This window comes from Amphibalanus amphitrite, unplaced genomic scaffold (genome assembly GCF_019059575.1).
Source record: "Amphibalanus amphitrite isolate SeventyFive unplaced genomic scaffold, NRLGWU_Aamphi_draft 000666F_arrow, whole genome shotgun sequence".
Lineage (NCBI taxonomy): Eukaryota > Metazoa > Arthropoda > Thecostraca > Balanomorpha > Balanidae > Amphibalanus > Amphibalanus amphitrite.
Window position 1 is genome coordinate 358,588 of NW_024882160.1, and position 13,809 is coordinate 372,396.

Sequence of the window (13,809 nt, forward strand, 5' to 3'; positions counted from 1 at the left end):
ATTATGTAACTGATATGACTTGCCGTGCCAGTATCTACAGCCCTTGAGCGCCATCCGGCACATGCCATAGATCGGCAATCAGATATTAGGACGAGGCCGAATGACACATGCTCTCTGTCACGCGTTACAAGCCGGTAGCTGAAAAGTTAGTGATATTTTTCAGTAATCTGCAGACTTGGGCCGATCACCTCACCATCCCCAGATTTATTATATCAAGTAGTCAACTGCAGCCTCTACTCATGTGTACATCTCGGTGATTTTCGTGACCGATAAGAACGAAAAGATTTGGACATCTTTGTGATTCGCAGGAACATGTGAAAACTCTGTAGCCGTTTACCGTGGCTTAAGAAATTCATATCTTTCAGCTTCCGCAATTCTACATGTGCTTTGAAAAGGTATGCATTTGCAAGCATATAACTTCCATATAGAAATGCGTGGAAACATTACAAGCTACGGCTAGGGCGCTGTCACCCACTGCCGACTGCGTATAGAGTTTGTCAGCTTGAGATACCATTCTAATGCGTACCCACGAGTGTCCATCAGTCTCAAACCGATACGCATTCCGACCGAATTGTTCTGAAGACGGGCCGGCGACCGTCTCTCTGCGCACAGTCCTGGGTCGTGAGCGGAATTCGAACAAAGGCCGTCCAGAGATATGACATATGTGGCACGAGCGTCCCACTATCTGCCCGTCTCTGGTGGAATGCGCCTCACTCTCGACACATCTGACGACACTGTTCCTTTCGATACGATGTCCATCGATAGCGTTCACTTTTCCTGTCCCCTACGGCGTCGAGGAGTCTCTCGTAGGCTGTGGAGCTGAGTCCACACAGCAAGGCTGCAGACTCGTAAACAAGTCTACAGACTCCTGAGCAAGACTGCAGACTCCTGAGCAGGTCTGTAGATGCCTGAGCTGCGCGCTAGCCGAGGTTGTAGCTGACTCGCAGCGGTCTCGGTCGCCCCAGGCCGCGGACCCGGCGGCACGAAGCCTCCACCGCAGCAGCCGCAGCTCAGCCGCAGCTCGGCCGCAGCGGGGCTGGCCGCTGTGGCACGCGGTGTGGCCCGACCCTGGGAGAGGAACCCAAGGTGGTATAACAGGCCACCAATGATTGGTGCCGTGTGGTTACGCTGCGCTGGTGCCGGCGACTGACCTCAAATAACACATCCCCGTCTGGTAGCTCGTGCTTTACGGCAGGCGTGGTGATGCTGTCTTGTTCTTTTGCTGCAGTCTTCAACTACTGTTAACGCCAGACCCCTTGAGACCCTAATTTTTCGCAATTATTTTTAAATGCGCGGAAGAATTTCAACCAAGCTCAGGACATGGCCGGTTCAAGACCTGCCGAAACTTTTACAATTTAGATATTTTGTCGCCATTTCAATATTTCAGGCACTTCTCATTGACTCGTAATGTTAGATTTCGAGCAAGATTTTCACCCGGTGTGTAGAGGCTATCACCAGTCAGTCTGTGATACGTTATGACGTCACAGCTAAGCCCCGCCTCTGTGGTCTTGGCCTGCGGCGGTTTCGGGCCGGCGCGCGGTCACTCGCGCTGTGGCGGGGAGCGGGGACGGTCGAGCGGTGCCGAAAGCCGGCGGCGTTGTGCGTAGCGTCTTGGCTGACAGTGCCCAAAGAGCGACATGATGACTGAGGAGCCATAAATGCTCAATGCGCATTGCTAGTACAATGCTGATAGGTTCGCTGATATTTGTTTTATTTTTCATAAGCTGCAAATGACGGGCAGATGGCATATACCTGACATAAGGTTAGGAAATATTCACCCGTATTTAAAGCCTATGGCGTTGCAGATAATGTGATACTGGGATGTCGGATGTCATCAAGTAGTTGCTGATTTGTACATCGATATGCAACCATCGAACAGCGCAATAATTAGTTAATTGCCTTCGCTTCACATCATAAGGCTGGGTCGTATTTCAAACATATATCCTACATCGAAAATCGTATTTGTTAGGAATATTTAACGTTTGTTCGAAGCATGTGTGAGTGGTAGGTTGAGGAGTGATGGTCCTCTTGGTCCTATATACAAGAGTCAACAAGAGCCTAACATTTACTTGACCGTCTGCTGCAATTGATATTTGCAATTGATCACGTGCATTTGACGCTTCACGTCAAATGCACGTGAAGCGTCAGCGAAATTCATAGTCCTTTACAGATGGCAGGGGTGTCGTTTGTACAGAGGTCGCTGATGGGCACGGGTCAATGCCGCAGTCGTGGGCGGAGCTTATGCCATATGACGTATGAAAGCCTCTATCCAGGATGGAAAAACAGTTAACATTACGAGTCAATGACAAGTGCCACAAATATTTAAGTGACAACAAAACGTATTTAAAGAAAAAGTTTCGGCAGGTCTTGAAACAGCTATTTCCTAAATATGGTTGAAATTATTCCACGCATTTTAAAATAATCGCGAAAAATTAGGGTCTCAAGGGGTCTGGCGTTAACAGTAGTGCCTTGTGATGAAGTGCAGTCTCCAGCTCAGATCACGTTCTACCCATATATACTTACATACATAGGCATGGGATGGTGAGCCATACCGAGCATGAAGCTTCAACGTGCATGTTCTTATGCTGTCGTGGTAGCTTGGATTGTTAACTTGATTACACAGTGCTTCTGCGTTGCTCTCTACCAGTTCACTCGTGTGAATTGGCTACTTGTATCTGATAAGATCAAGGGGTTAGGTCAGGACCGACTCCGTGCTAGGTTGCACCAGTTTGTTCGTTTCCCTTTTCTTCTCACTTCCTGTTTATACCGATATCATCACAGAGCCGATGAATTCATTTTGAAACGCGGATGCTTTATTTTCGTGTCTGCAGTCTCAGCCGATCATCATCAGTCACGTGACCAGGTCAACATCAGGAGATTAATCAGCTCCCGGTCCGGTCAGACGTTCGCGAGCTTTGCGTGGGCGTCAGTGCTGGTCAGTGCCAGCCAGATGAGGCGGCGGCGGCGGCGCTGCGCCATCTCAGCCCGCGCCGCGGGCGCCGCCGGCCGGGCAAGGCCGCCGTGACGTCATATGTCGCCTGGCCGAGCGGGAAGCACGAGGATGCGCTACCGCAGAGTGCGCGGATGTCTGGCGCGCCGGCTCCTCCGAGTGGTAGGGAGCAGGGACAGGTCTTCCAGCGTCACTCCGCGGCCGATGCAGCCCCATCCGGCGTGTGAAAAAATGTCCCCGGAAAGGCCAATCCTGCTCAACGTCGGCAGACCAGTGGTCAGACCGGTCAGAAGAGGCGGTGACGCGGCGCTGTGGACTGAAAGGTCAAATGGTGTAGGGCGACGGGGAGACTAGGGAAATGACAATAGTCATATGTGTCATCGACGTACCGGGATATGATCAATGATCATACCTGCTCGCTAGCTATCGTCGAAATAACGTGTAAAATAGCAACAATGTGAGGCTCTGACAACAATGCATGACCGAGGGTTTAAATCTTACAATGCTTGATAAAATTCAAATACAAAGGATGTGGAAGCAGGCATCTCTATCACTTGGCTGTTCTGCACTAAGCTGGACAAAAGCTATTCATTAAGAAGGGCTCTGCACAAACGTAGGTATATCACCTGCCCATTCATCGCATTGTCAGAATTATGACACAATCATGGCCTCCCTTCATAGTTACAGCTTGGTTGTTCAATGACATTAATTGGTTTTCGTAATCACGTTTCAGGAACTTAACCCGACAAAAATATCAGGCAAAAAATAAGGAAGGTTGTGTTTGTAAAATGCATTCGGCTTTTAGAGTTTTGATCTAAGACATAAAAAATAAACAGATGCATAGAAATACAATAGATAGGTGTGCACAAATACCTACGTGAATGAGCCTATGACAAGCGACGCCTTATAATGAATGATGCATACCGGCTCTCACAATAATCGATTTGGCATCGACAGAAGGCTTGCCCGCCGTCTGTCGTCTAAGGCACCGATGGAAGAAACACATGCCTTCCAGGCATACGATCTGGCTTTAAGCCCGGGCGCCACTTCAGCCTCCCGCGTTTACGAAATACCATTGGGCCCACTGAGCGACATGACCATTAAGTTTCGCATAGTTGTCGGATTTGCGGCATACCGCCGGCTCTGGTGCGCCGAAATTGTGTGCGCCACGTGATCTGGCGGGTGCAGCGGGACACTTGGATACGACCGATGACGTCACCGATAGTTGCCCTGGAGCACGGTGTCTAGACAAGACTGGCTGCAGCGACGCTGGTTGGAGAGGAATCACGCTGCTTACCGTCGCACTGCAGCTCTGCATTCCTACCACTGCAGCGCAACCGCGGCGATGGGAAACATTCGGTGGAACGGTCGCCGGGCGGATATAATTTAGGGAGATAAAGATAACAATATGGCTGCTTCTAAAGGAGAGGAAAGCTGAACTACCGGCAGTGATAGTGACAAATTTGCCTCAGTGGTGCGGAAGATGGCGAAACAGAGCTAATCCTCATTCATTAAATGAAAGGGTAGAGTAATGTCGTTTTTAAGATTCTCACTTGGCTCAACAAGATTGATTCAAAATGCCCAGCGCTTGTTCCTAAATTCCAGTTGTGTCACTGTGTAAACCAGACGGCGGGGTTCCCGTGCATCGTTGAATAGCAATCAGCGGCGCTAGCTAACCGGCCGGCCGTCTGGGCCCGGCAGCGGCCACCGCCCCGGCGGGGAAACACGTCACCGAACCGGGCGGGAAGGCCGGCGCGGCGGCAGCAGCCGTTGAACCAGGATGCAGCAGAACAGTGGCCCGCTCCGAGACGGGAGGTGGGCGATGGGGTCCTGCACACCGGGTCAGAGGCCTGCTATCCCCCGCTGGCCGCCGCTCACCACCCGCCACCCAACGCCCAACGCTCCTCCCGGGCCGGCGGCTATACATGAGCGGATCACCGCTGGACGGGGAAGCAGGGGAGTCTAGACTTGACGACCGTGACTGCTCTTGACCCCGCGGTGCCCTCTACTGACCCCGACTTCACTGCCGACCAATCGGCGCCCGCTCCACACCCCAAAGCCTGACCGATCATTGTCGCTAACTACGTATTGTCACGTCCAGCGTCACAGTGGAATTAACATGTCAGACGCACTGACGCATCCGTCTTTGCCTCCGGCGAGCGCAGGGTCAACGCTCTCCGACGATCGGCCATGAACGCCCGTCGCGTCTCCCCGACCTCCGACCGGTCCCATTCAGTGGTGGGGAGGGGTGGAAGAAGTTCGCTCGCTCAGTGACCTCTGTGACCTGTGAAATACGTATAGAACGGCGGAGGGAGAGTACGGGAAGGCATGTTGTGATCTTGTTTATAAAGATCGGACCCGACAGGCCACCAGGATAGTATTGGTTTGGTCTTAGCATCTGATGAGATAATCAAGTTCGGACTATGTAGATAATTTCAAGATTTCAAGACTAGAAGATTTCAGAGCATACGAGAGTTATTTTGGCTGACTCTGCTCCTGTCTGACGAGAGTGTCCTAGACCGGCCATTTCTGAGAAGCCCCAGGAATAATCGCTGGGAATACAGACCAAAGGCGGCAGCTCTCCGGCAGCAGCTCTCCTCTCACCACACAGGTGAGAGTAACAAAGGGCTCCGGACGCGCGCGTGACTGCACGTGCAAAACATACCGCCAGCAACACAGTGGCGCGGCGGGGATTAAACCATCGCCGGTAATTGGGCTGGCGTCGCTCTACACCCGCAGTACGGCCGGGATGGGGTAACCTCGGTGGGGTAACGCCACCTCGGGCTAACAGGCGCCCTTCCGCCCCCTCCACCGGGCTCTCACGCCGGCCGGCCGCCGCGCGCCTTCATTGACCTGAATGTGACCTGGCGGCTCAGGGGTCAACCGGCACCGCTCGTCAGACCAGTTGCGGTAACAGGGCGCTCACCAGCAGCTATAATGCGGTGCAGTCTGCTGCAATATCCGAGTAGGGAGTCGAACCGAGCTTCGCCTGAACCCTCGACCTATGCGCTCTGTACCGGCATGCACAGCGCACACTGCTGCATGCTTCCCCACTGCATTGGTCAAAAGGATGCTCTACCTAGGTAGGTAGGTTGACCAGTCTAATGTTTTTGTTACCGGTCGCTCCATCAAGCTAGCTTCCTCTGCTGTGACAGCCACTCCGAGGCGGGTTTCCCAGAGCGCTGTGACGCTGCGATCTCCACAATGGACCCGCTGCTGAGTGCGGATCGGCCCGATCGTCGGCCGTTCCCCACCGAACCGGCCCGAGTGAACCGGAACAGCGCCCAGACGTGGGCGTGTGCACCAGAACGGGAGCTGGAGGAATACGGAGGTAGGCGACTGGCCTCTTCTTACTAATGCAGTGGGGAAGTACGCGTACAAGAAGCAGCACCTACAATTAATTAACTTCTCAAAATACCCGACTATGGGACGTGCAGCGTTTTGAGTACTAACGTTGAATTCCCACCCATTATCACCTTTTTAATTTTGTATGGGCCAGACAGTGCCCAAGGACCAATGTCCTCAAGGACAGTCAAATTCAAATATCATGCGTTTTGACAGTGATAAGTCTTCTACATTGTCACCATCGTGAGGTAAGCATAGGCCATGAGGGAGTGTTGCAAACCACATCAATGATCAAAGGTCCTACGCTGCGCACGCCGAAAGCTAGCACACACGTTACGCAAGCAATCATGCATGTATGTGCATTATAACCGTCACGTAAACCATGCGATTTATCTCTTCAACACTCACAGAACACTAGGCAAACGGGACTTGAATGTATTTACAACGGCTGCAGCTGCAGAAGTTGCTGCAACAGCCAGAACCTGGTCGTTTTTAGAAACTGGATTGGCCAACAAATTGATTAGGTAGGTATGTATTGTTAACAATGCACATAAAAATAAACTCGAATAATTAGATCAACTCCGTGGGTTGCCATCAAACTTCGTGAGTTGCCGTTTCATAGCTTCCAAGATCATCCCCTCCCAGTTGAGAGCATTATCGCATGCTTGCTAACATGCAATGGTCACAAAATTCGTATAACGGCACTGGTATAGCACGATGAGGCCGTCCTCTTCCACCCTCAGCGGCCGAGCAGCCTGCTTGGCTCTGCGGATACCTCAATATAACTACATACTCGTACACCGCGGCTGGCGACCTCGGCACGGGTGCTGTTCAGTGCTCACTGTTCAGCCGGCTAGCGGTCCTCACGCCCTGTTTGCGGCTGCTCGTGGACGCCGCTCGTGATGTTTTCATCCCCGATCGGGCCACGCCGGCCTCGCATCTCCCTGTAACACACACATTCCAACGCGCTGAGGTGGCTCTATACGCGTACAGTCTATCAGCCGCGACCATTCCTTACCCGAAACTCAAAGGCCAAAGTAAATTAAATTATTCAGCAGCCGCTACATTAGACAGAGGGCCACTTGAAATGAAAACGTGTTATAGGAATTGTCGACATTTTGTATTTGGATCTTACGTCAACACAATTGCGTCTTAATTAGGTCTTAACTCAGGCATTGATGATTGAGTGATTACGTACCTTTTTTGCATGAGTAGGTATTGAGTATCCCGGTCGAGTAAACACGTGTTTTGAAATTTTAGAGAAATTACCATCTACAAACAGGAAATGTCCCTTCCTGATATGGCAAAGGTCAATGTTCCTCTTTTCGAGCCACACTGCTCGTTTTAGAAGCACACAGGTGGCTGAAATGTTGCATTTTTACAAAGAGGTGCCTAGGTATAAAAATGCATATTTACACCGCACAACGTACATGCACGCTGAACAAAATGATACTACACTGGACAATACGGACAATATATCTAAGATCTAAATTTAGTCAAAACCTAATTAAATGAAATGTCTCAAGCCGCGTGCATTTTGACTTTTTGAGACCCGCGTCACTCAATATCTTGAAAAAAGGAGGAAAAATGCTAACAAGGAGAGCAATGGTTTATTTTCTTAACATTATTACCTTTTTACAAATGGCAACAAATACCAAGTATCGGGTGTCATGCAATGGAGGATCATCAACTATTTTTATCTCATTTTTGTCCCGCACGTGCGAATATTTTAATATTTCATGAAGTAGAGCACATCTCATGGCAGGCTTGAAAATGGTCAAACATTTATTCTACGATGTGGACAAATGACGAGAGGTCGTTATGCGTAGAGTCCTACATTTTGACAAAATCTCTGGACGAAACCCGGCGCCGACGAAACCTGCAGCAAGTCAGTCTACCAATAATTAGGCAACGCGGTGGAGCTCCTCTTGTGCATCTCCTCTAATGATCTGCTATGCTTCTTGTGGCATCGAATGATGCAGTGTTTGGTATTTTCAATTTTGCCATTTCCTTGTGCGTCTGATCGTAATTCGTACCAGTAAAATACCTATCATACTCGTATGTGAAATATAAGAACAAATGGTGAAAAAATCATGACCATTTATTTAATGACGCAAGGTACGCAGCCAAAGATCGCAGCAATTCTACACACACGCTCAGCTCGTTGGCCGCCCCTGCCCTCCGTCAGCAGCGTCGCGTCGTCGCCGACTCGCGGCGCGGCGGCGGTGGCGCGCACGTGCAGGCCATGGGTGGTCACCAGGTGGCGGCGGCTGCCGGCCGGCCGCGCGGCGCGCGCCCAGTCGTCTCATCCCGGTACTTTCTCTCGCGGGAGGCAAGGTCAGAGGCTGATCTTCGCGCTGCAAGCACGGGACCGGGCCGGGCCAGCCCCTCCCCCGCGGCCGTGACGCCGGCCGCACGGTATAAAGCTGGCCGGCGTCGGTGGATCCTCACATTCGAGTAGTGGCCATCTACTCAGTGGCACAACAAGAACACTAGGTGAGTGCGCCGCGCCGGCGGCATCGCGTGCGATATACGATACCGGGAGTCTGTGAATGTGCTAGTCAGCCGGCGACCGGACGCCGTCAGTCTGACCTGACCTGACCTGAGCTGAACTAAGCGGAGCGTCGACCTCCTCGGTGGTCTATCCGTGAGACGGCCCAGGTGGCCCGGTCCACCGTGGTCTGGTGGTCCGGTCCTTCCCGGTCTGGTGGTCCGGTCCGCCGTGCTCGAATGGTCCGGTCCACCATGGTCTGGTTGTCCGCCGTCAGCTTTAAAAAATCTATCACCGCCGTTTTTTAGCTTCGGCGAAGTGATGACTTTTGAAAACATTTAAGTCAATAGCATTAATTATAACTATCAATTTTGAGAGGCGTTACTTAGTCAACCAGTACCTTCATATCGTAATGTCTAAGACGTTCCACGAAACATCTTATCCGTGCAACGAAGGTAAACTAAAATTTCACGATTATTGTACATATATGCAATAAGCGCGAAAGGAAACATTCCAAGGTGTTTCGGAAAAAAAATCTGAATCTTTCCTAGCATACCAAAAGGGTTCTTTTCTGATAATTTCTATGCACACATTCCGTACCTGTGCCTATTATCGCTTTTGCAAGAAGGCGTCAAGTTTAATGTTAACTTGTGTGATTTATCGTGTTACCAAATTAGTCGTCATTTTGCTGTGGAACATCACTCCAAAAAGAGGAGAGAGAAAATAATTGCAGGAGAGCAAAGCTTTCATTAACGTAAATGCCGTAGAAATAAAATTCTAACTCCTTGAATGTTCGTTCGACATTTCGATAGAGGAGGCCATTAACATTATTTCAGTCCAGAAGTGTGAATTATTCTTCCCTTCGACATCCACATCCCTGATTGTTAACCATGACTTTTAATGGTCAAAATTCAGTCACTTCTCAATTTCTCAACACCCGTACCTCTTACAATAGGTAGAGTTCAAGAAGACTTAACATTTTAATCTGACAAAGGCTGATCGATATTTATCACTGATATTTACTATGTCTAATTCGCACACCTTAGCGTGCCCATCCGATACGGTATCATCTGGTGCAGTGTCGGGCAGGAATACCTAGAGCGGGAAGGGGAAGTGGCTCGCCACGCGCCGTCCCCCGCGCCATTGTTACCGCACACGCAATGCGGCGACCGGCAGCGTTTTTACACGGCGTCTCGCTTGCTAGCGTCAGACAGTCAACAATGGTGCGTGCCGCATTTCAACTGTGAAGAGGTGAGCGCAGGGCTGAGCAGAAAGGACTGAGGATACGCCGACCGTGCTCATTCGACCGCTCGGAACCCCCGCCGGCCAGAGTGGGCAGTAAAGTCCATCCAATCTCATGCAGCTGCAGCTTACCGATATCACATGTATCCGCTCCGTTCGCAGCCGGAATAGAGAGGCAGGTACATGCCGGTGAGAAGTGATTGGACTTTATTGCCCACTGCCCGCCAGTTGTTCAGCCGCGGTACCAAACAGAGCCATTCAAAAGGTCCAATCACTGATCCCCGTGTACCTGCCCTCCTGTTCTGTGTTGCAGAATGTGGCGGATCCTGGTTTCCCTCTTGCTGCTGGCTGCGGCCGACGCCCAGCTCGGTTCGGGCTTCCCGAGCAACCTGGACCTGGCCGATGGCTACCTGCCGCCGCCGGGACCGGGCAACCCGGAGCCGAACACGAAGCCCTGCGAGCAGCCCAAGACCATCTACCGCACGCAGACGCAGCAGGTCACCAACACGGTGACGCGCACCGTGGTGCAGACGGTGCCGCAGCGGGTCGAGCAGACGCGCGTCGTCACCAGCGTGGTGCCCAGCACCCTGGTGCGCACCAGCGTCACCACCATCGTCTCGCCCGTGGTGCGCACCCAGGTGCAGACCAGCGTCGTCCAGCGCCAGAGCACCCGCATCGTCGACGTGCCCGGCCAGACGCGCGTGGTGACCCAGACCCAGACGCAGAGCCAGGTCACCTTCAACACGAGGCAGAGCGTCGTCGAGCGCACCCAGGTCGTCACCAGCACACAGATTCGCGTCTCCACCGTCGTGCAGCGCGTCACGCAGACCGTCACCCAGACGGTGCCGCAAGTGGTCTACGTCACGAGGACGCAGCAGATCCCCGGACGCACTGTCGTCATCACGCAGACGGAGCAGCGCCAGACCACCAGCGTGCAGCAGTACCAGCCGCCGGCGCAGACCAGGGTGACGACGCAGCAGCAGTACAGGACGCGCACCGAGATCCAGCAGGTGCCCGGACCCGTCATCACCCAGTCCAGCAACGTCGTGCGCACTCAGGTGGTGCAGAGCACGAGGGTGCAACAGGTGCCCCAGCTCAGCACGCGCGTCGTCCAGGTCACCAGCGTGCGCGAGCAGACCACGACGCAGACGCAGCGTGTGACGCAGACCCGGGTGGTGACGGTGACGCAGACGCAGACCGTGCCCGTGGTGGTGACGCAGACCCAGGAGCGTCTGGTCACCGTGCCGGTGGAGCTCACCCAGACGCGTACCGTCGTGCGGACGGTGCCCGGACAGAACGTCGTGCGCACCGCCGTTCGGACGCAGACCCAGACGCAGACCGTGCGCGGCCAGGACCGTATCATCACCGACTACCGCACCATCGACAACGTCCGGACGCGCGTCCTCACCAGCACCGTCATCCAGCCGTCGGTCGTCACCCGGGTCACCACCAGTACCGAGCCGTGCGAGGGCTACAACTACCAGGAGCCCAGCAACCCCCTCAGATTCTAGAGGGTCCCCACCATACACCGTCCACACGGCGGCGGCCACAGGCCAACGCGGTAGTCTGCCAACCGCCTGGCGGTCGTCGCTCCATCATCTGTTAAGCTGAATAAGTTATGCGCGTGTCCACCAACGACTACACTGAAAGTGCCACAGCTGCCCCTGACCATGTGACAACATAAGGCTGACATGTACTTACTCGTCATCAAATGATCAATAAACACGCTAAAAAATTGAGCAGCGATATCTTCATTACGAAAGACTGCCAATGATGCGAAAATGCCAACAGTCTTTCAGGTAAGCATGCATGCTTTTTCATGCCTGTACCCCTGCGCTTGCTCGTCTTGCCCTGTACCCTCTATGTGCTTGGACTCGTCGCTTTTTGCGATTCATGGCACTCTGCTGTTTCACCTCAGCTGGCTTCTGAGGTCTGACGGTCGTTGTGTGGCGTTCTGTTGCAGGATGCGCTCGTTGCTGGCTCTGACATGTCTGGTGGCGTCGGCGCTGGCTGCGCCGCAGTTTGCCGGCCAGCCGTACCTGCCGCCTCCGACGCCCAGCTACCCCAACCCGTCCACATCGTGTCCGCCCGTTAACGACGTCTACCGCACCACCTACGTCACCAACACCGTCAACCGGGACGTGGTGCGAACCAGCCAGGTGGTGGTGCCGCAGACCGTCTACGTGACACGCACGCAGGTGGTGCCCACCGTACAGACGCGCCAGGTCGTGTCCACCCAGATCGTGGCCACCACCCAGCTCCAGCAGGTCGTCTCCACGGTCGTGCGCACCTCCATCGTGACGCAGAGCCGTCGCGGCCAGGATCGCGTCATCCAGCAGACGGTCACCCGCACTGTGCCTGTCGTGCGGACCATCACCGAGACGCAGACGCGCGTCCTGACGCAGACGGTGCCGCGAGAGGTCGTGACGACGCGCGTCTCCACGCAGGTGGTGCAGCAGACGCGCCAGGTGCCGCAGATCTCCACCCAGACCAGCGTCGTCCAGCGCCAGCTGCCCGACCAGACTCAGGTGCGCACCCAGTACGTCACGCAGACGGTCGTGCGGACCCAGACGCTGCCGGCGCAGACGGTCCTGCGCACCGTCACGCAAACGCAGACGATCGTGCAGACGCAGACGCAGCGGCTGCCCGCCCAGACCGTCACCGTCTCGCGCACCCAGGTGCTGACGCGTACCCAGGAGGTGGTCAGCACCCAGTACGTGCCGCAGGTGGTCACGCAGACGCAGACCAACTACAACACGCAGATCCGCACCGCCTACCGGACGCAGCAGGTCCAGGTGACGTCCACCAGCGTGCAGCAGCGCGTGCTCTCGCAGACCCAGGTGCGCACCGATGTGCGCCAGCGCACCGTCACCCAGACCGACTACCGGACGGCCACCGTCACCAGCGTGCAGCAGCTGCCCGGACAGACGAGCACGCAGACGCGCATCCAGTACGTCACGCTCACCCAGCAGGTGCCGGGCGCCACCCGCACCATCGTACAGACCCGGACCAACGCGCGCACCGTCACCCAGACGTCCACCGTGGTGCGCGCCCAGGTCAGCACCGTCTACCGCACCCAGGTGGTCAAGGCGACCTGCGGATACAACTACGACGCGCCCAGCAACCCGCTCCAGTTCTAGACACGCCCTCCACCATTCGCCCCGCCATCAATTGTTACAATAACTTATGTTGTCACGTGGTCAGACAACAGCCGCGCACATTCAGTGTAACCGTGTAAGAGTGTGGACATCTTCAAAGCCAAACGTCTCATACACAGCTGTAACGAAATAAAAGTGTCCATAAAAACAGACAGGGTGTTTTGTTTCTACTCTACTATAGACTAAATGGTGAGAAGGACGGATGTTGACACATAGGTACCGAAAACAGTATATGTTGATGGTCACAACACTCAAATGATAGCTAAAAATATATGCAGATAAAAAGCTCGAGTGGTTACACATCAAACCTTTTCGATAAATCCACTATGGGTGTTTCACTAAAAGTGTCAAAAAGTAAAAGGCCCTAATGCACATAATAACAATGTTTTCTATGGACATTTGCACATCATTCCATCCGCGATTGTTGGACATTTGAATATATAAAAATGATATCACCGTCACTCAAACCTATTCCACATATCCGCCGCTTCTTTCGATGCACCGTTTCGGCACGTGTCCGGAGGTGCCTCACAGCCCGTTTTCATCTTCAGCGTCCAGACTGTCGGCAAAGCCTTGCATTGTGCTCTTCAGCTCCAAAAGTGATGCGACTTAAGTCTTCCTCA

General features: G+C 53.5%; 2 protein-coding genes across 2 annotated transcripts; both read left to right on the top strand.

Moving 5' to 3' along the window:
- The first annotated feature begins 5,254 nt into the window (after positions 1 to 5,254).
- LOC122364284 (zonadhesin-like) lies at positions 5,255 to 11,767 on the top strand. Its single transcript, XM_043334509.1, has 2 exons — positions 5,255 to 5,561; positions 10,342 to 11,767. Exon 2 carries the CDS (start codon positions 10,343 to 10,345, stop codon positions 11,537 to 11,539), a length of 1,197 nt encoding a protein of 398 aa, XP_043190444.1. The 5' UTR covers positions 5,255 to 5,561; position 10,342; the 3' UTR covers positions 11,540 to 11,767.
- LOC122364285 (nucleosome-remodeling factor subunit BPTF-like) lies at positions 7,748 to 13,338 on the top strand. Its single transcript, XM_043334510.1, has 2 exons — positions 7,748 to 8,791; positions 11,992 to 13,338. The coding sequence occupies exon 2, from the start codon at positions 11,993 to 11,995 to the stop codon at positions 13,166 to 13,168; it is 1,176 nt and encodes a 391-aa protein (XP_043190445.1). The 5' UTR covers positions 7,748 to 8,791; position 11,992; the 3' UTR covers positions 13,169 to 13,338.
- Positions 13,339 to 13,809: the final 471 nt, after the last annotated feature.

Bases quoted from the DNA above. Each gene is read 5' to 3' on its own strand.
- LOC122364284 (XM_043334509.1), top strand. From the start codon at position 10,343: ATGTGGCGGATCCTGGTTTCCCTCTTGCTGCTGGCTGCGGCCGACGCC.
- LOC122364285 (XM_043334510.1), top strand. From the start codon at position 11,993: ATGCGCTCGTTGCTGGCTCTGACATGTCTGGTGGCGTCGGCGCTGGCT.